The sequence below is a fragment of the Nerophis ophidion genome, linkage group LG27 (assembly GCF_033978795.1).
Source record: "Nerophis ophidion isolate RoL-2023_Sa linkage group LG27, RoL_Noph_v1.0, whole genome shotgun sequence".
NCBI lineage: Eukaryota > Metazoa > Chordata > Actinopteri > Syngnathiformes > Syngnathidae > Nerophis > Nerophis ophidion.
This window is the reverse complement of record NC_084637.1, coordinates 33,652,930-33,675,236: the sequence shown is the minus strand read 5'-3', so window position 1 is coordinate 33,675,236 and position 22,307 is coordinate 33,652,930. Positions and strand designations below refer to the sequence as shown.

Sequence of the window (22,307 nt, the reverse complement as noted above, 5' to 3'; positions counted from 1 at the left end):
TCTCTGGCCAACATATGTAAAAAGTGTGTGTAAGAAATTGAAATGCGGCCCCTTTGGCCAAAATTTCTAAAAAACAAAAACAAAACAAGGTATATAGACATACTGTAATAACTTGAAGTAAATAATGAATATCAAAAAACAATTACAAATCAAAATCTAAAAGCAGTCTTTTTCTCAGTGTGTCGACTTTTTTCTTGTAAAATAGGGAAAAAAAATTCTCTTATTCTTTCTACTTCTGTAATATTGCGATATTTTCTCGTAAAGTTATTACTTTATGTAAAATTATAACTTTTTTAATGAAAAATGGCGACATATGTCATTTAAAATTCTGACTTTTTAACACAAAATTGCCAATTTGTTATGTTGTTCTTGCAAAATGGCGACATTTTTGTAGTGAAATTGTAACTTTTGTCATAATTTTGCCAGGTAAAATTCCGCTTATTATTCAAATATTGCCAAAATGTTAAAGTTTTCTTACGAAATTGTGACTTTTGTCGAGTAAAATTACAACTCTTTTCATAAAATTGCCAAAATTTGAAGTTTCTGGTAAAATTGCGAGTGTTACTGAGCAAAATTCTAACCTTTATCATAATATTGCTCAAATGTTCATTTTTTCTTGTAAAATTTAGACTTGCGTTGAGTAAAATTACAACTTTTATTATAACCCTGCCAAGTTTTTATTGTGAAATTCCAACTCATGTTTCACAACAAGCTTTTTTATATTTGCATAGTATTTATATAATAATAATGTTGTAAATACAAATCTTTATGTATCTAGAAAGGCTGGTCCTAAAGAGGTCGGAGTTCTCAAGAAGGTAACACATACAAGAGTGTGTGTGTGTGTGTGTGTGTGTGTGTGTGTGTGTTCTTGTATTTCTACCCTACTTGAGACATCAAGAAGGAAAAGTAGCTTCCATATGAGGAGGTGTGAACAAGTGATGACATAAATCATGTTCCCAATACGGTAAAATTATTGCATCTAATAGAGAATGTCTCATTTGCACCCCTGGAGGTGAAATCTATCAATATTAAGGTGGTGCCAAAAAGGAAGGATTTCTCAAATTGACTGTGTGTCGCTTTTAAAAGTGCTCCCCCTCTGGTCAACATATGAAATAACAAGTGTGTGTAAAAATACGATGTGCTCCCCCTCTCTGGCCAACATATGTAAAAAGTGTGTGTAAGAAATTGAAATGCGGCCCCTTTGGCCAACATTTCTACAAAAAAAAAAACCAAAACAAGGTATATAGACATACTGCAATAACTTGAAGTAAATAATGAATATCAAAAAACAATTACAAATCAAAATCTAAAAGCAGTCTTTTTCTCAGTGTGTCGACTTTTTTTCTTGTAGAATAGGGAAAAAAATTATCATATTTTTTTTACTTCTGTAATATTGCGATATTTTCTTGTAAAGTTATTACTTGATGTAAAATTATAACTTTTTTAATGAAAAACGGCGACATATGTCATTTAAAATTCTGACTTTTTAACACAAAATTGCCAATTTGTTATGTTGTTCTTGCAAAATGGCGACATTTTTGTAGTGAAATTGTAACTTTTGCCATAATTTTGCCAGGTAAAATTCTGCTTATTATTCAAATATTGCCAAAATGTTAAAGTTTTCTTATGAATTGTGACTTTTGTCGAGTAAAATTACAACTCTTTTCATAAAATTGCCAAAATTTGAAGTTTCTGGTAAAATTGCGAGTGTTACTGAGCAAAATTCTAACCTTTATCATAATATTGCTCAAGTGTTCAGTTTTTCTTGTAAAATTTAGACTTGCGTTGAGTAAAATTACAACTTTTATTATAACCCTGCCAAGTTTTTATTGTGAAATTCCAACTCATGTTTCACAACAAGCTTTTTTATATTTGCATAGTATTTATATAATAATAATGTTGTAAATACAAATCTTTATGTATCTAGAAAGGCTGGTCCTAAAGAGGTCGGAGTTCTCAAGAAGGTAACACATACAAGAGTGTGTGTGTGTGTGTGTGTGTGTGTGCTGGGAAAAGAGAGAATCCAATACAGCTCATCGACAAGCCAATCCTGTTACATAACCAGCGAGCCTGCAAGTGGTGTCAGGATCCCCTCCCCTCTGCACACACACACACACACACACACACACACACACATACACACACACACACACACACACACACACACACACACACACACACACACACACACACACACACACACGTACAGTCCTTCTTTCATGCTTGGTAAACCCCAGTAATTCCCATCAGGATGAGAATGAAATGAGTGGAATTGCAGTCTAAGTGCTTCCAAGGCGTGATGGGAGTGTTTTGTGCATCATGCATCCCTGGATGTCATCTGGCGCCACACGTGCCCCTTGCAGCACTTCCTCACTGGTCTCTCTATATCAGGGGTCATCAACCTTTTTGAAACCAAGAGCTACTTCTTGGGTACTGATTAATGCAAAAGGCTACCAGTTTGATACACACTTAAATAAATTGCCAGAAATAGCCCAATTTGCTCCATTTACCTTTAAGTCTGGCTTCACGGTGGCAGAGGGGTTAGTGCGTCTGCCTCACAATACGAAGGTCCTGCAGTCCTGGGTTCAAATCCAGGCTCAGGATCTTTCTGTGTGGAGTTTGCATGTTCTCCCCGTGAATGCGTGGGTTCCCTCCGGGTACTCCGGCTTCCTCCCACTTCCAAAGACATGCACCTGGGGATAGGCCCCTCCCACTTCCAAAGACATGCACCTGGGGATAGGCCCCTCCCACCTCCAAAGACATGCACCTGGGGATAGGTTAATTGGCAACACTAAATGGTCCCTAGTGTGTGAATGTGAGTGTGAATGTTGTCTGTCTATCTGTGTTGGCCCTGCGATGAGGTGGCGACTTGTCCAGGGTGTACCCCGCCTTCCGCCCGATTGTAGCTGAGATAGGCGCCAGCGCCCCCCGCGACCCCAAAAGGGAATAAGCGGTAGGAAATGGATGGATGGATGGACCTTTAAGTCTATGTTTTTATTAATAATTAATGATATTTATCTTTGTGGAAACACTGTCAATCAATCAATCAATGTTTATTTATATAGCCCCAAATCACAAATGTCTCAAAGGACTGCACAAATCATTACGACTACAACATCCTCGGAAGAACCCACAAAAGGGCAAGGAAAACTCACACCCAGTGGGCAGGGAGAATTCACACCCAGTGGGACGCCAGTGACAATGCTGACTATGAGAAACCTTGGAGAGGACCTCAGATGTGGGCAACCCCCCCCCCCCCCTAGGGGACCGAAAGCAATGGATGTGGAGCGGGTCTAACATGATACTGTGAAAGTTCAATCCATAGTGGCTCCAACACAGCCGCGAGAGTTCAGTTCAAAGCGGATCCAAGACAGCAGCGAGAGTCCCGTCCACAGGAAACCATCTCAAGCGGAGGCGGATCAGCAGCGTAGAGATGTCCCCAACCGACACACAGGCGAGCGGTCATCTTAATGATTTCTCACAATAAATATATATAGAAACAGATAAATACAAAAAAAAAAAATGGGTATTTCTGTCTGTCATTCCGTCGTACATTTTTTTTCCTTCTACGGAAGGTTTTTTGTCGAGAATAAATGATGAAAAAAAACCTTTATTGAACTGTTTAAAAGAGGAGAAAACACGAAAAAAATGAAAATGCAATTTTGAAACATAGTTTATCTTCAATTTCGACTCTTTAAAATTCAAAATTCAACCGAAAAAAAGAAGAGAAAAACTAGCTAATTCGAATCTTTTTGAAACAAACAGAAAAAAAGAATTTATGGAACATCATTAGTCATTTTTCCTGATTAAGATTTTAGAATTTTGATGACATGTTTTAAATAGGTTAAAATCCAATCTGCACTTTGTTAGAATATATAACAAATTGGACCAAGCTATATTTCTAACAAAGACAAATCATTATTTTGTTTAGAGTTTCCAGAACAAAAACTTTAAAAGAAATTGAGACTTTGAAATAAGATTTAAATTTGATTCCACAGATTTTCTAGATTTGCCAGAATAATTTTTGGGAATTTTAACCGTAATAAGTTTGAAGAAATATTTCACAAATATTCTTCGTCGAAAAAACAGAAGCTAAAATGAAGAATTAAATTAAAATGTATTTGTTATTCTTTACAAAAAAAAAAAAAAATACTTGAACATTGATTTAAATTGTCAGGAAAGAAGAGGAAGGAATTTAAAACGTAAAAAGGTATATGTGTTTAAAAATCCTAAAATAATTTTTAAGGTTGTATTTTTTCTCTAAAATTGTCTTTCTGAAAGTTATGAGAAACAAAGTAAAACGTTTTTATTATTATTTAAACAAGTGAAGACCAAGTCTTTAAAATATTTCCCTGGATTTTCAAATTCTATTTGAGTTTTGTCTCAGATTTAAAAACGTTGAGCAAAGCGAGACCAGCTTGCTAGTAAATAAAAAAAATAAAAAAAATAGAGGCATCTCATTTTTGCGTCCTGACGAGCACACTGCGGGCCACCGCGAGCGCTCTCTCTCCCTCCTTGCGCCTGCAGATAATCTGCAATCAGCGCACCTGCCACTGATGAACAAGCTGCCTTCATAAGCTTACTCAACCTGCCATCCCACGCTATAATATAGTATTCTGTACCGTAAGCCGATAGCCAGCTGTATGCTCTTGCTCTCTCTCTCTCCATTTCTTCCTCCGTATTTCATTATTCTTCCTTGTCGTCCTCCCCAGCAATCTGCCTTCTTCCCCGCGTAATTGAGCTGCGCACCTCGACTTCTCTTTTGGACTTTGGACTGCCACCCTCGATCACTCGCTCGCCCCTGGACTCTTGACGCCTCTCTCTGCCCCAAGGACCTCACGTGAATCTCGGACCCCTTCTGCATTACCCTCTTTGGTTTTGTCTGCTTCCTCATTCAACATTTACGGTAACACTTGACAATTAATTACACACATGGTCTTACACCACACACTCTTGTATTTTGGTCACACACTCCATTTTATAGTTTAGTAGTAGTGCATCTGCCTCACAATACGAAGGTCCTGAGTAGTCAGGGTTCAATCCCGGGCTCGGGATCTTTCCATGTGGAGTTTGCATGTTTTCCCCGTGAATGCGTGGGTTCCCTCCGGGTACTCCGGCTTCCTCCCACTTCCAAAGACATGCACCTGGAGATAGGCCCCTCCCACCTCCAAAGACATGCACCTGGGAATAGGTTGATTGGCAACACTAAATGGTCCCTAGTGTGTGAATGTGAGTGTGAATGTTGTCTGTCTATCTGTGTTGGCCCTGCGATGAGGTGGCGACTTGTCCAGGGTGTAATCCGCCTTCCGCCCGGTTGTAGCTGATATAGGCACCAGCGCCCCCCGCGACCCCTAAGGGGAATAAGCGGTAGGAAATGGATAGATGGATGCATATATATTAACTATTTATAATAAATAATTGTACAAAAAACCCCTTGTGTCTGTTGCCGTCATCTCCCTCAACAACCATAACAGTTTGTTTATTAGTGTGAGGCAAATTATAGAACTTGACAAAGTAAGCATTTTTATAGCTGAGTCTATTATTTGCGTTTTTTCACAATTTGCGGGCGGTCTCGAAATGTTCTTAGCAGGCACAAGACACTAAAACAACGTTGAGAACTGGTTGAATTAGGTCCTGACGTTGAGCAACTCAAACCTAACGTTGAAACAACATGCCTTGACCATTGAATTATGGTCATTTTCCAACCAATATTTTACAACACAAATACAACGTTGAAACAACATGCTTTTTGACAACGTTGAATCAATGTTGTGACGTTGATTTGACCATTGAAATTTGGTCATTTCCCGACCAACAAACTTGGATCCAACGTTAGACACCAACGTTGTCCTAATTTACAAACAAAACTATTTTGCAATGTTGTTTTAAAGTCAGTTTTAAAGGACATGTACGTGTAATCAACTATACATGGACTGTATGATCAAGACATTGACAAGTTGTATCGATGTCTTGTGCCTGCTGGCTGACCGATATCCTCAAATATGGAACACAGAAAATACTCTCTTGTCCACATTGTGTACATTTATTCCAAAAAGTAGACAAACGCTAGAAAAAAAGGCCCATGACAAAAATAAAACACAGACAGCAATTTTTGACGGATGTAATTTGAGGTATGAGTAAGCATGTTATAACACACCAGAAGAATACATTATTTTGATGGACTTTACAAAAAATAAACCCTGACTTGGGTTGCAGAGTTGGGTGCAGTAGTCTTAACTCACAATGATTGATGAAATATTGCCTGCTCACAAAGATTCACATTTTGAGATTCTAAGTCACATTTTGCAGCACCGTCATGTAAACGATCAGAGAACAGTAATATTTAACTAGGATCAGGGTGATTGGGAACATTCTTGACAAATACAGAACAGAAATACAGAGTTGAGGAGGAGAAAAAAGAAGATGTACATTTTCTTTCCAGTGTTAAATGTTTTCTTTTGCCTCGTAGGCAACCTCGTGGGCGCACAAACATGTTTCAAGCCCAATTAAAGCATTCAACCACGGCTGTGATTGGAGTAGGAAGGGGATTTAACACGGCCCCATTCGTTGCGGTTTACCCGACATATGAAACGTGACGAGTTATGGGGGTGTACTATCCAATATAGCCCCCGGATGGCAGTAGAGTGTTTAATACCGAATTTCCTTGAACTGTTGCCGGGTATATAGTATGCGCCTGCCTAGAATTACTGCCGGGTCAAACTCGTTTCACAAAATAATTAGCGCATGCTTAGCATTACCGCCGGCTCAGGATTAACGCCGGGTCAAATTCGTTTCGCAAAATATTATTTTTATTAGCGCATGTCTAGAATTTCCACCGGGTCAAACTCTTCAAGTCACGAGTGACACTTCACCTGTCATCATTTTCAAAATGTAGGAGGCTGATTTCAATCATTTGAAATCGCATAAAGGGAAGAAGATTAAGAGCTATTCAGTAGGATTTAAGGTCCAAGCTATTGAATATGCTAATAAGAACAGTAAGCAGCTATGTTTTATTAATATACCGTAGCTGCGTGTGTCAAATATGAGTCATTAAATGACTCCCGCCTCCTGGTGGTAGAGGGCGCTAGTGATCCTTCTTGCGACTACTCGGCTGCAGAAGAAGTGACAACAAGCAGCGATCGTTTATTGTTTCCTCTCGCTTGCACTTTTAACATGGAGGATTACATATCCAAAATAAAACAGTTTTTTAAACTGGACTTTCAATTGAAGCAGAAGGTAATAAAGGAAGATCTCCATCGAGACAGAGAGACTTTTAAAACTGAAGAAAGATAAGGAAGACTTCTATAAACAAGTTATCGATCCTTTTGATCAGAAGGAGCTGCGGATGGATTTCATTTTATAAGTAAAGGAAAGACCATAATATGTTTTTTTATTAAATGTGCTTTTCATGATGTATCCTTACATCACACTCAAATTTATAAGCGCATGCTTGCCTTTACCGCATGCCTTTGGTAAGCGCCGGAGTGAGAAGAGGTTTTAAATTAATTAGCGCCCTGGCGGCAATTCAAGGAAATAGTGTATTTAAAATGTGTTTTGTGGCCATTCCAGCGTCAGTTGCTATGTCGAGTGGCGCTTTCCATCATTTTCAGCAGACTGCATTTCAAATCATTAACCCCTCATCCTCCTCTTGCGTGAGATCCACCCAAGAAAGGGGCCATATAAATCCCCACCTTACTGTAAATACATTCATGGGGACTGGTGTCCGCCGTATACTCGCTGGCAAATTTCACTTCCAAATATAAATGAGACGCCACTTTGGAGGAAGCTGTCAGCGAGTTGGGAGCAAATAAACGATATACATTCACGCAAAACATTTCAAAAAGACAACTGACCAAAAAAAAAATCAATTTGCATCCAAATAACCTTGAGTAAATTATGCAGGTGAGTAATTAATCATTATTGAGCTGACTAAATCATGTAATATTTGACAGTCTTAGTTACATAAACATGTTTTATCTTCATGTGTGGAGTCTGTAACACAATTTTGGATTTAAAAAATATATCTTTCTTACCGTTTAAGGCAGGGGTGTCCAAAGTGCGGCCCGAGGGACATTTGCGGCCCGCAGCTAATCGTTTACTGGCCCGCCACACATTCTGCAAAAGTTGCAAAATTGAGAGTATTGCAAAAATAAAAAATAAAACATTTAAAAAAGTGGAACTCTAATGAGAAAAAGTGGCAATGTTGACACAAAACTGCCATGCAGGCAGTTTTTTTTTTCCTTTTGTCTTTATACTCTTTTTTTTCCATTGCCCCCCAAAAAAAGGACAAAAAAATCTATGTTATAATAAATTATTACTTAAAAATTATCACTTTAAAATTTTCTATGTGGAAAAAATATTGCATATATTGTGTGGTTGCCGTATAAAACATCAACGTTCTGACAAAAGAGCATAAAACAAACAAAATAATAGTTCAAACTTAAAATCGACAGATATATCGGAAGTTGATCTTGAAATTTAAGTTTTAATAGTAAAAAAAACTAACTAATCAAAATGCATCACTTTATGAGTGGGGAACCTTTTGGATCTCAAATATATTTAGTAGGATTTTATTGAACTTTTTACTGTGATTACTCAAAAATATTAAATAATTAAAATCAATTGATCTTTGAGGGCTTTAATTGCTAAATAAAGGAACTCTCCTGAAGGAATCAATAAAGTACTATCTATCTATCTAAATACTGCATATTTCAGTTTTACTATAAAAAACAAAGTTGTCTTTGACAGAAAAGGCATAAAACCTTATTTATTTTACTTTACATCAACCTCAAGTTGATATAGAGATTTACTGTAATTTGACTTATTTTCAACATTTTACTGACTGAGACCCTCTATGCTCCCCAGGAACCCTAAGGAATAAAAAAAAATCCATATATTTTGTTATGGTTTGAAAATGAAAAATATCAAAATGGCCCCAGAATCCTTACATTTTTCCATGTGCGGCCCTCTGTGGAAAAAGTTTGGGCACACCTGGTTTAAGGCATGTAAAGCACCAGGGCTAAATTGGGGTCCTAAACTAGTGGGGACCCCCATTGCAAACATCTTTGTTTTATTTACATTAAACATGTTTATACTTTTTTAATCAAACATGAATTTAGGACTTCAAATTAATTGCTGCAAAATCCTTTGCTTTAGTGCAAACTAGGAATTTTTCAAACATTATTAACATACCTTCCTGACACATGACATAAATATAAATGACATCATATAAGCGACCGGCTGCCAGCCCAGCACTGAAGCGGTGAGCCAGCGGCGACATTTTCCATGACATTCTTATCACTAACAAGAACAAGAGCCCAGCAGGCACAAGACATCAAAACAAGGTGGGGAACTTATTGAATTAGGTCTTGAAGTTGAGCAACTCAAACCTAACGTTGAAACAACATGCTTTGTGACAACGTTTAATCAATGTTGGGTTCTGACGTTGATCCGACCATTGAATTTTGGTCATTTTCCAACCCATGTTTTGCAAATAAGGGTGTAACTGTACGTGTATTTGTATTAAACCGTTTCGGTACGGGGGTTTGGGTTCAATTCGGAGGTGTACCGAACGAGTTTTCACACGGACATATTTAGGTAGTGCACCGCAGAGCGAGGCAGAACACACGGCAGGCTAGCAGTGACCGGGCTAGGACAACAAGCAAAAGCCAGAGCTGGAAGACCCTCCTGCCTCATTAACATCTCCCCTTTGGGAACACTTTGGCTGCGAGGTGCGATACAACAATGGAGGACGGAGGTTTGCCGACATTGTTGAGCACCAGTAATGTATACTTCTGCCAACACGTCAAACATGCTAACTCCTTTGAAGCGTCACCACCGCATCCAAGCAGGGCTGAAGCAATTACAAGTGTTTTTATAGCAGCAGATTTAAGACCATCCATCCATCCATCCATTTACTACCGCTTGTCCCGTACGGGGTCGCGGGCGTTTCTGTATTGCATTGAAAACTACAATTTGACCCACTTCTATGGTGGAAAAACAATAAGCCCATATATCCTCTTACTGCCAAGTTAGCCAGGCTGTGGACCCCGACTTAAACAAGTTGAAAAACTTATTGGGGTGTTACCATTTAGTGGTGAAATGTACGGAATATGTACTGTACTGTGCAATCTACTAATAAAAGTTTCAATCAATCAATCAATCAATCAAAAAAAGCACTTTATATGTAGAAAGGTTTTGTTAAGAAACCATTCTGAGCCTTATCTTAGTTTTTATTTAATATATGTTGAGCACATAAACCCTGGCAATGGACCCTGTGTGAGTAGTATGTTATACCATTGTTTACAAATGTGGTAAATAAAAATATTTTGTTTTCTTACTGTACTGAAAATGAACCGAACTATGACCTTTAAAACAAGGTACGTACCGAAGCGAAATTTTTGTGTACCGTTACACCCCTATTACCAACCCGAATATAACGTTGAAACAACATGCTGTTTGACGACGTTTATTCAATGTCGGGTTAAGACGTTGAAATTTGGTAATTTCCCAACCAACAAGGTGTGGATCCAACGTTGGCCCAATTTACAAATACAACTATTTTGCAACCTTGTTTTAAAGATAGTCGAGTACGTTTGCGGGAAAAAAAAATTAATCTGAAGCGCCTTTGCCATTCATTAATTGACTGTTCTTCATGTAAAACTTGAGCCCAACCCCTGGAATAAATCTAATAAAACACTCAGTGTCAAAAAAGGACCAAAAGAGCTGAGCGACGCCAGCCTGATTTCTCATAGAGATAAAAATGCTAACCGCGGTACTGAGCTAAAAAGAGAGGTTTGTTTGCATTTGCATGGACTTGGAGTGTTAGCTGCACACATGGGGGATGGATCTTAAAAGGGGAACTGCACTTTTTGGGGGGGACTTTTGCCTGTCATTCACAATTCTTATGAGAGACAAGAACAAATATGCATTTTTTCCATTCTATTTTACAATAATCAACACGTTCCATACATACTTGCTAAACTTGAGACCTCCGAATTCAGGAGATGGGGGGGTTGTTTGGTGGTAGTGGGGGTGTCTATTGTAGCGTCCCAGAACAGTTAGTGCTGCAAGGACTTCTGGGTATTTGTTCTGTTGTGTTTATGTTGAGTTGCGGTGCGGATGTTCTTCCGAAATGTGTTTGTACTTCTTGTTTGGCGCATATTTGTGTTAAAATTGTTTATACGGTCACCCTCAGCGTGACCTGTATGGCCGTTGACCGAGTATGCCTTGCATTCGCTCATGTGTGTAAAAGATGTATATATCATCATGAGAATGGGCCGGCACGCTGTTTGTATGGAGGGAAAGCGGACTTGACCGGCAGGTTGTAGAGGACGCTAAAGGCAGTCGCCCCCAATATTGATGTCCGGGCGGGAATCGGGAGAATGGTTACCCCGGGAGATTTTCAGGAGGGACACTAAAATTCAGGAGTCTTCCCGGGAAAATCGGGATGTTGGCAAGAATGGTTTCATGTGGCTCGCATCGATGCTAATAAAAGTACCGTATTTTTCGGACTATAAGTCGCAGTTTTTTGCATAGTTTGGGGGTGCAACATATACTCCGCAGCGACTTATGTGTGAAATTATTAACACATTATCGTAAAATATCAAATAATATTATTTATCTCATTCGCAGAAGAGACTAAGAAAATCGTCACACACACGTCAAACAATAAGAATTCTGCGGGGGAGGGTGATGGCAGAAGTGCATACATGCACATATATTTATATACATTTCTGTTTTTTAATTTGGGACATCAAATGGCCAGATTGTGGAAGCTGGTGGGTCGGATATGGGCTGTAGTTTGGAGACTCCTGCTCTTATCTTATTCATGACATTTGTTGAAACGTAGATTGTTTGTTGTCGTTTCCCACAGAAGTAATGATTGTCTGTGCTTAAATGAATAGACAGAAGTGTGTCTCAAGTACTGGTTATTTTGGTACCCTAATTAGTGACAATGGGAATGCAAAAAAGTAATGATTGAATAATTCCAACCAAAACCAACTGTCAAGCTCTTTGGACACAGTGCTGAAGGATCTACCATCTTTTATCCTGGACGATGTCGCTGATCGGTTCCTTTGGATTCTCTGCAAGGTAGAGCGCAGGCTGGTAGGCGGTTGCCTGTGGCGAGTCTATGGTTGGGTTGCACAGGCGGTGAAAGCGCTACAAAGTGGCAAAAACACGACATGAGAGGAGAATTGTAGTCGTCGCTATCAAACAGCCCAGTAAAGAACCTGTGTGATGGTGCCGGGCGTCATGGCGAGTGCGTAGATGGCCCAGATGGGGAGCAGAGACACGGAGGAGAAGGTCAGGAGCCAGCCTAGTCCGGTGGCCCAACCCGGAGCAACAAGGCCTTTCCCGAGCCTCAACGGAGACCAACACACCAGGGAGAACAGGAAGGTAGCCTACAGGCGACAGACAGGAAGACATATTTTACAATTGCACATAGTACCGTATTTCCTTGAATTGCCGCCGGGCGCTAATTAATTTAAAACCTCTTCTCACTCTGGCGTTTACCAAAGGCATGCGGTAAATTTAGGCCTGCGTTTATAAATTTGAGTATAATGTAAGGATACCATCATGAAAAGCACATTTAATAAAAAAAACGTTATTATGGTCTTACCTTTACTTATAAATGAAGTCCATGCGCAGCTCCGTCTGATCAAAAGCCTCGATAACTTGTTTATAGAAGTCTTCCTTATCTTTCTTCAGTTTTAAAAGTCTCTGTCTGGATGGAGATCTTCCTTTTATTACCTCCTGCTTCGATTGAAAGTCCAGTTTAGAAAACTGTTTTATTTTAGATATGTAATCCTCCATGTTAAAAATGCAAGCGAGAGGAAAAAATAAACGATTGCTGCTTGTTGTCACTTCTTCTGCAGCAGAGTAGTCGCAAGAAGGATCACTAGCGCCCTCTACCACCAGGAGGCGGGAGTCATTTAATGACTCATATTTGACACACGCAGCTACGGTATATTAGTAAAACATAGCTGCTTACTGTTCTTTTTAGCATATTCAATAGCTTAGACCTTAAATCCTACTGAATAGCTCTTAATCTTCTTCCCTTTATGCGATTTCAAATGATTAAAATCGTCCTCCTCCATTTTGAAAATGATGACAGGTGAAGTGTCACTCGTGACGTGAAGAGTTTGACCCGGTGGAAATTCTAGACATGCGCTAATAAAAATAATATTTTGCAAAACGAGTTTGACCCGGCGGTAATTCTAGGCAGGCACATACTATATACCCGGCGGCAATTCAAGGAAATACGGTATACTTATATTAAATGTATAATTATAATTATGTATGAATGTATAATTAATTCCAAAGGACTTACAGTGCACACGGCTGGTGTCAGGTATTTCCAGCACAGCTTGAAGACAAACACGGGGTTGTGGCCCGTCATGTCCTTGATGTTTGAACTGAAGCGTTCAGCCCCTTTGGGAAACACACAAAAAAAAGCAGTGGTTGCAGTTGGCTATCAAATATTTACAACATATTTTACCACCATAATGAGAGTCAAAAGTCATGCACAACTCATTATATCCTCATTAGTCTATGATATAGGCATTAGTCTATTGCAAGGGTAGGGAACCTATGGCTCTAGAACCAGATGTGGCTCTTTTGATGACTGCACCTGGCTCTCAGATAAATCTTAGCTGACATTGCTAAAAACGGTAAGTGATGAATAATTCCACTGGTAATCACAGTGTCAAAAATAACGTTCAAAATATGAAACATTCTCATGTTTTTTAATCCATCAATCCGGTTTCTACCGCACCTGTTCAAAGAAGTCGCATTAATGGTAAGAAGTATCTTATTTATTGTTGGTTAGCTTCAGAATAACAATGTTATTAAAAAGAACAAGATACTTATTATACTCTAAAAATGTTGGTCTTACATAAAACTGCACTCATTTAGTTGTATTCAGTCTTAAAAAAAAAAAAAAGTATTATATGGCTCTCACGGAAATACTTTTTAAAATATTTGGCTTGTATGGCTCTCTTAGCCAAAAAGGTTCCCGACCCCTGGTCTATTGTTTTCATCACTTAATTGCGTGTTTTTGTCGCCCTGGTCCATGTTTACTTCAAAACTGATATGGTTAACAATAAGAACAAAAAATAAAAATAAAATAATTGGCATTTCCGTACTTTCCTGCTCTTTTATCTCGTCTTCCATAGACACCAAGCCTGTGTTTGCTCATGCTCTTCCAGCATTATCTCAATTATCTAGACGAAAACATCAGTAGAAGAGGACGCAAAATTGAATACTAGCGGCTTATTGTCTTTTAATCTTGTTTTTAAGCGCAGGTTATGCACTTTTTTCCTGCTTTTCCCACAAATTCTGACCAAGTTTTTCTCCCCTCAATAATATTCCTGTTTTTCCCGAATCGCATTTGGTTTAAGTCTTTTGAATTGTTTTTCATCCAAATTCCGACCAAAACCTTTTTTCGCCAAGGTCAGAATCCTATTAAAATGATTTTTGCAAATGACATTCCTCTTGCTTGGTGCGTCCTATTTTGAATGTGTCAATATGACTGGTCCCCCTCACCCGCCGAATTCTTATTGGTTGACGTGTGTGTGACGATTGCTGACATTTTCTTTGTCTCTTCCGCGAATGAGATAAATAATATTATTTGATATTTTACGGTAATGTGTTAAATATTTCACACATAAGTCGCTCCGGAGTATATGTCGCACCCCCGGCCAATCTATGAAAAAAACTGCGACTTATAGTCCGAAAAATATGGTAGTTCTTTGTCTTCTGCACGAAAATAACATGATTCTAGACAAAGATGCGACCAAAACACATACTATGTAGTATGCAATATGAATTAGCCCTTCTGTAGGTGACGTCAGCGGGCTGATGCAGCCCCGCCCGCATTTCGGAGCTAAAAGTAGGCGTTTCAAAATGTGCGGAAACTCAGTACAAAACAAGCCTAAAATTTTGGGCGTAATTTTAGATGTCGATTTTTAGGTGCAGAACTAAGAAACTAGGGGTGTTACGTTACGTGTATTTCTATTGAACCGTTTTGGTACGGGGGTTTCGGTTCGGAGGTGTACCGAACGAGTTTCCACACGAACATATTAAGTAGCCGCCTATGCTAAAGTCTTAACAAGCTGCTCTGCTCCGTTCTGCCTCTTCTCTGTCAGTACACAGCACCCAGCATTGTCCCACCCACACAACCATCTGATTGGTTGGACGCAAAACGGTAACAGCCAATCAGCAGTGCCTATTCAGAGCGCATGTGTGTGTGTGTGTGTAACGATAGTAAAGCCCAGTCTGTTATTTCACTTGACCTTTTTCTGTGTTGATTGAGCTGTGTTGAAACAGCAAAAAAAGAACATGATGTTAAATGAAGAGTTTCTTTCTCTGATAGTGTATTTAATAATGTAAGTGCATCATTAAGCCTACATGAACTCCATGGTGTTCAGGGATGAATAGTCTCTCCTATTGCTATTGTACTATTTTTCAGCTATAGTTATATTAATCATTAGTAATGTAGCAGCCTAGTTTTGAATGGCAGTGTCCCTGCTTTCACATGTTGATACAAATATAACATTTACATAATAAAAATCAACTACAGGCTTCCCAAATGCTGTAATAAATTAAGCATGATGAGTTGACTTGAAACTGTTTAATGTTGCATTTTTTATATGTAAAAGAAAAGTTTTGTCATTTTATTTAATCTGAGCATCAACTTGAGGCAGTTTAATGTGGATTAACGTGGGCAGAATTATTATAGTGTTCCCAATGTTAAAAGGATATAGCCATTGTTCACAAATTTGGTAAATAAATAACAAAAAAATGTATATTTTGTTGTTTTATTACTGTACCGAAAATTAACCGAACCGTGACCTTTAAACCGAGGTACGTACCGAACCGACATTTTTGTGTACCGTTACACCCCTATATCAGGGGTCCGCAACCCAAAATGTTGAAGGAGCCATATTGGACCAAAAATACAAAAACAAATCCGTCTGGCGCCGCAAAAAATTAAAAGCTATATTACATACAGATAGTGTGTCATGATATATGAATTTAATTATGAGGACTTAAAAGAAATTAAATCAACTCAAATATAGCTACCAATGAGGTATCGTAATGCAATATGTACATACAGCTAGCCTAAATAGCATGTTAGCTTCGATTAGCTTGCAGTCATGCAGTGACCAAATATGTCTGATTAGCGTCCACATAAGTCAATAACATCAACAAAACTCACCTTTCTGCATTCAAGCACAACGTTAAAAGTTTGGTGGACAAAATGAGACAGAAAAAGAAGTGGCATAAAAGCACGTCTTAGAAAGTCAGAGAAATTTATACATGTAAACAAACTACGGTGAGTTCAAGGACCGCCAAAATTAGTAGGACAAAACGGCGCTCGCCAAATACTCGAATCAGTGAAGCATGTTTAATACAAACAGTGTGCTTTATAACAATTAGGGAGGTTTGTGTCATGTTTGTCCTCCTACAGAAACCAAATTAAAACAAAAAATATGTTTTTTTCCCCCTTACTATTTCCATTTTTCATATATTTTTGAAAAAGCTCCAGAGAGCCACTAGGGCGGCGCTAAAGAGCAGCATGCGGCTCCGGAGCCGCGGGTTGCTGACCCCTAGCCTATATGAAACACATGCTATTGTTGTCAGTTATGTATGTAATGCACAACATTACAAGTTTGGTGGACAAAATGAGACAGAAAAAGAAGTGGTATAAATCACGTCTGAGAAAGTCGGAGAAAGTTATGCATGTAAACAAACTAGGGTGAGTTCAAGGACCGCCAAAATTAGTAGGACAAAACGGCGCTCGCTAAATACTCGAATCAGTGAAGCATGTTTAATACAAAAAGTGTGCTTTATAACAATTACGGAGGTTTGTGTCATGTTTGTCCTCCTGCAGAAATCAAATTTAAACAAAAAATGTTTTTTCCTCTCTTATTATTTCCATTTTTCATATGTTTTTGAAAAAGCTCCAAAGAGTCACTAGGGCGGCGCTAAAGAGCAGCATGCGGCTCCAGAGCCGCGGGTTGCCGACCCCTAGCCTATATGAAACACATGCTATTGTTGTCAGTTATGCATGTAATGCACAACATTACAAGTTTGGTGGACAAAATGAGACAGAAAAAGAAGTGGTATAAATCACGTCTGAGAAAGTCGGAGAAAGTTATGCATGTAAACAAACTACGGTGAGTTCAAGGACTGCCAAAATTGGTAGGACAAAACGGCGCTCGCTAAATACTGGAATGAGTGAAGCATGTTTAATACAAACAGTGTGCTTTATAACAATTAGGGAGGTTTGTGTCATGTTTGTCCTCCTGCAGAAACCAAATTAAAACACAAAATGTTTTTTTTCTCTCTTATTGTTTCCATTTTTCATATATTTTTGAAAAAGCTCCAGAGAGTCACTAGGGCGGCGCTAAAGAGCAGCATGCGGCTCCAGAGCTGCGGGTTGCCGACCCCTAGCCTATATGAAACACATGCTATTGTTGTCAGTTATGCATGTAATACACAACATTACAAGTTTGGTGGACAAAATGAGACAGAAAAAGAAGTGGTATAAATCACGTCTGAGAAAGTCGGAGAAAGTTATGCATGTAAACAAACTATGGTGAGTTCAAGGACCGCCAAAATTAGTAGGACAAAACGGCGCTCGCCAAATACTGGAATGAGTGAAGCATGTTTAATACAAACAGTGTGCTTTATAACAATTAGGGAGGTTTGTGTCATGTTTGTCCTCCTGCAGAAACCAAATTAAAACACAAAATGTTTTTTTTCTCTCTTATTGTTTCCATTTTTCATATATTTTTGAAAAAGCTCAAGAGAGTCACTAGGGCGGCGCTAAAGAGCAGCATGCGGCTCCAGAGCTGCGGGTTGCCGACCCCTAGCCTATATGAAACACATGCTATTGTTGTCAGTTATGCATGTAATACACAACATTACAAGTTTGGTGGACAAAATGAGACAGAAAAAGAAGTGGTATAAATCACGTCTGAGAAAGTCGGAGAAAGTTATGCATGTAAACAAACTACGGTGAGATCAAGGACCGCTAAAATTAGTAGGACAAAACGGCGCTCGCCAAGTACTCGAATCAGTGAAGCATGTTTAATAATAACAGTGTGCTTTATAACAATTAGGGAGGTTTGTGTCATGTTTGTCCTCCTGCAGAAACCAAATTAAAACAAAAAATATGTTTTTTTCCCCCTTATTATTTCCATTTTTCATATATTTTTGAAAAAGCTCCAAAGAGTCACTAGGGCGGCGCTAAAGAGTAGCATGCGGCTCCAGAGCTGCGGGTTGCCGACCCCTAGCCTATATGAAACACATGCTATTGTTGTCAGTTATGCATGTAATGCACAACATTACAAGTTTGGTGGACAAAATGAGACAGAAAAAGAAGTGGTATAAATCACGTCTGAGAAAGTCGGAGAAAGTTATGCATGTAAACAAACTACGGTGAGTTCAAGGACCGCCAAAATTAGTAAGACAAAACGGCGCTCGCAAAGTACTCGAATCAGTGAAGCAAGTTTAATATAAACAGTGTGCTTTATAACAATTAGGGAGGTTTGTGTCATGTTTGTCCTCCTACAGAAACCAAATTTAAACAAAAAATGTTTTTTTTCTCTTATTATTTCCATTTTTCATATATTTTTGGAAAAGCTCCAGAGAGCCACTAGGGCGGCGCTCAAGAGCAGCATGCGGCTCCAGAGCCGCGGGTTGCCGACCCCTAGCCTATATGAAACTCATGCTATTGTTGTCAGTTATGCATGTAATGCACAACATTACAAGTTTGGTGGACAAAATGAGACAGAAAAAGAAGTGGTATAAATCACGTCTGAGAAAGTCATGCATGTAAACAAACTAGGGTGAGTTCAATGACCGCCAAAATTAGTAAGACAAAACGGCACTTGCCAAATACTCGAATCAGTGAAGCATGTTTAATATAAACAGTATGCTTTATAACAATTAGGGAGGTTTGTGTCATGTTTGTCCTCCTACAGAAACCAAATTAAAACAAAAAATATGTTTTTTTCCCCCTTATTATTTCCATTTTTCATATATTTTTGAAAAAGCTCCAGAGAGTCGGTAAAGAGCAGCATGCGGCTCCGGAGCCGCGGGTTGCCGACCCCTAGCCTATATGAAACACATGCTATTGTTGTCAGCATCACAGGGTTTTTGCTTTCACCTCTCGTGGCCTCTTGTTTAACCTCAGATGAGACTGACAAGATAAATCAACCTGCAAGTGTTCCCAGAGCACAAATAGCCCCTTCTTCAAAACGCCACCGACTGTAGGGAGAGTCATAATAAAACAGCTCCTTTGCCGTTCAGTTGCACCAGCAAACACTCACACTAAGCCTTTCTCACTTTATCTTTATCACCGACATTTCTTAGCCTAATTGACAAAAAACAATGTTCCTGCGCCGTTTGTGTCTAAATGGTTCATTCCACCATCACAGAGTTTGTTTTTTCTATAAATGCCCCGGGGCCACGGCAGGTCGGGCAGGAATAGTGGCTCCCTGGGGCCACCAGACTGAGAGGGGGGCCCAGGGACTGATTAGGAGTACAGAGGAGACAGAGAAGGTCCTGGCTTCGAGCCAGTCTCCTTGCGACGGAGCTACCGTCCGTTGCAAGGAGAATGCGGCCGCATTCGGTCTACTGACTCCGAGCGGAATGCACATGAAAGGAGGAAGTAGAAAGCTAGAGTGTGTGAGTAATTCAATAACAAAAACCGTTTTAACGTAATTTTACTCACAATTTTCTGTTTAAACGATCTGTACTCCCACATGTGACAAGGTGGGTTGTCCCCCCCCCCCCGCTTTACATTTGGGGTTGAGAGGAAGGGGGAGGAAAAAAAGCCAAGCAGGAGAGAAGTTGTGATTCTTACCATAAACCCAGCCAATTGCAATAGACTGGAAGATGGAGAGAAGCAGCAAGCTGGCTCTGCTGCAGGAGAAATGATCATATATCTGGAACACGTACAGACCACCCTGCATTGCCGGGAACACACACACACACACACACACACACACACACACACACAAAAGGTTAACATTTAATTTGATAATAAACTCCAAACTGACTAGAAAAGTATGCTGAGTGTAGGGCTGGGCGATATATCGATATAGAAAATGACTATATCATAATATTGGAGTATACATTCTCACGCAGTTGTTTTTAGCTGCGGGCATTACACTACAGGCTCTTCTCACTCCTTCTTTTGTCTCCTCACAGCATACTTGCCAACCTTGAGACCTCCGTTTTCGGGAGATGGGGGCGTGGTCGGGGGTGGAGCGGAGGCGTGGTTGGGGCGGGCCGTGGTTAAGAGGGGAGGAGTATATTTACATCTACAATTCACTAACTCGAGTATTTCATATATATATGTATGAAAAACTTGACTTTCAGTGAATTCTAGCTATATATATATTTATTTTATTACATATAAAAATACAATAAATAGTTGAATTTCAGACGGCACCAATCAAATACACAGTAATAAAAACACAGTTCTACTAACTGTACTGTGCTTGCTGGTTACTAAAAAAAAACAAAACAACAACAACACTTACCTTTCACTATTTGAGTAACCTTTGTTCTGCCATTTGCGTACTGGCGAGAGTCACTTGCCGTCAGGTGCGCAACAGCACATAAATCGTTGGCCAATCAAAAAGCAACCCCATAACGCTATAGCCAACATTCACCAGGAGATGGCGACAGACGACATAGAATCACTCTAATTCAGACGTCGCCATGGCTGTAACTTCCTCGTTCTTCTTCTTCGTCTGCTTGTGTGTGCAGTTTTTTTATTGAAATCCGTAGATGATTGGGTGTCATGCCTGTAATTCAGTTTTAAGTTTGATCATGTTTGTTTTGTTTTTGGACTCTTTTTTTCCCGTTTTACACTTCCTGGTTTTGTTTGTTTCCATAGTAACCCATTAGTTTCCACCTGGTTTCCAAGTCACGCCCAGCCCTCAGTCCCACACCTGTTTCTAATCATCATAGCTGCTATTTATACCATTCTGTTTTTGTCCTTGTCCTGGGAACTTTACTATTAGCTTTCTAACTTTCATTATAATCTACGACCTTCGCTGCTCATTCTCCATGCCCACGATCACCTGCCACGCACCTTGCTATTCTTGCCTCCTGTTTTTGTTGTCACAGTAAGTGTTTTGGTTTTAGTTGTTTATAGTCATCGTGCTGTTTCTGTTCATAGTTCATTCATGCCATCATGCAAGTGTTTTTGTTTCCTGTTTATATTTTGTAGCCAAGTTTTATACCTCCTTGTGAGTGCCCTTAGTGTGCTTATTTTTCTGTTTAGCCGATAAATAAAGAATCATGAACCTGAATTCACGCCTGGCTCATCCCATATTCGCTCTGCGTCGAAGGAGTAAACCAAATCCAAGTCCAAGCCTGACATTGGGCAGGCAAGCTGTTTATATTGTGGGAAAGCGGACGTGAAAACAAGCTGTCTCCACTCAGGTCCACATGGAGCTGGAGGGGGCGTGTCTTCCACCTCCGCTGAATTTCGGGAGATCTTTGGGAGAAAATTTTTTCTGGGAGGTTTTCGGTAGAGGCGCTGAATTTCGTGAGTCTCCCGGAAAATCCAGGAGGGTTAACAAGTATGCCTCACAGACAGCAAGTGCACAAACTTACATACGTCACATATTGTCACGTCATACGTCACATACTGTCACCTCATACCTCACATACTGTCACCTCATACCTCACATACTGTCACCTCATACCTCACATACTGTCACCTCATACCTCACATACTGTCACCTCATACCTCACATACTGTCACCTCATACCTCACATACTGTCACTTCATACGTCACATACTGTCACCTCATACCTCACATACTGTCAGGTCATACGTCACATACTGTCACCTCATACCTCACATACTGTCACCTCATACCTCACATACTGTCACCTCATACGTCACATACTGTCACCTCATACGTCACATACTGTCACCTCATACCTCACATACTGTCACCTCATACGTCACATACTGTCACCTCATACGTCACATACTGTCACCTCATACCTCACATACTGTCACCTCATACCTCACATACTGTCACCTCATACGTCACATACTGTCACCTCATACCTCACATACTGTCAGGTCATACGTCACATACTGTCACCTCATACCTCACATACTGTCACCTCATACGTCACATACTGTCAGGTCATACGTCACATACTGTCACCTCATACCTCACATACTGTCACATCATACGTCACATACTGTCACCTCATACCTCACATACTGTCACCTCATACCTCACATACTGTCACCTCAT

The 22,307-nt window shown here is 39.6% G+C and overlaps 1 protein-coding gene across 1 annotated transcript in view; it reads right to left on the bottom strand.

The window, feature by feature from the left end:
• Positions 1–6,106: 6,106 nt before the first annotated feature.
• The window catches only part of LOC133544130 (sodium- and chloride-dependent GABA transporter 2-like), a 38,215-nt gene continuing 22,014 nt past the window's right edge, over positions 6,107–22,307 (bottom strand). The window contains exons 12-15 of the mRNA XM_061889207.1: positions 19,880–19,982; positions 13,334–13,434; positions 12,234–12,404; positions 6,107–12,162 (exon numbers count right to left, since the gene is read on the bottom strand). Of these exons, the coding sequence (XP_061745191.1) occupies positions 12,037–12,162; positions 12,234–12,404; positions 13,334–13,434; positions 19,880–19,982 (501 nt within the window). The 3' untranslated portion in view covers positions 6,107–12,036. The remainder of the gene's footprint in view (positions 12,163–12,233; positions 12,405–13,333; positions 13,435–19,879; positions 19,983–22,307) is intronic.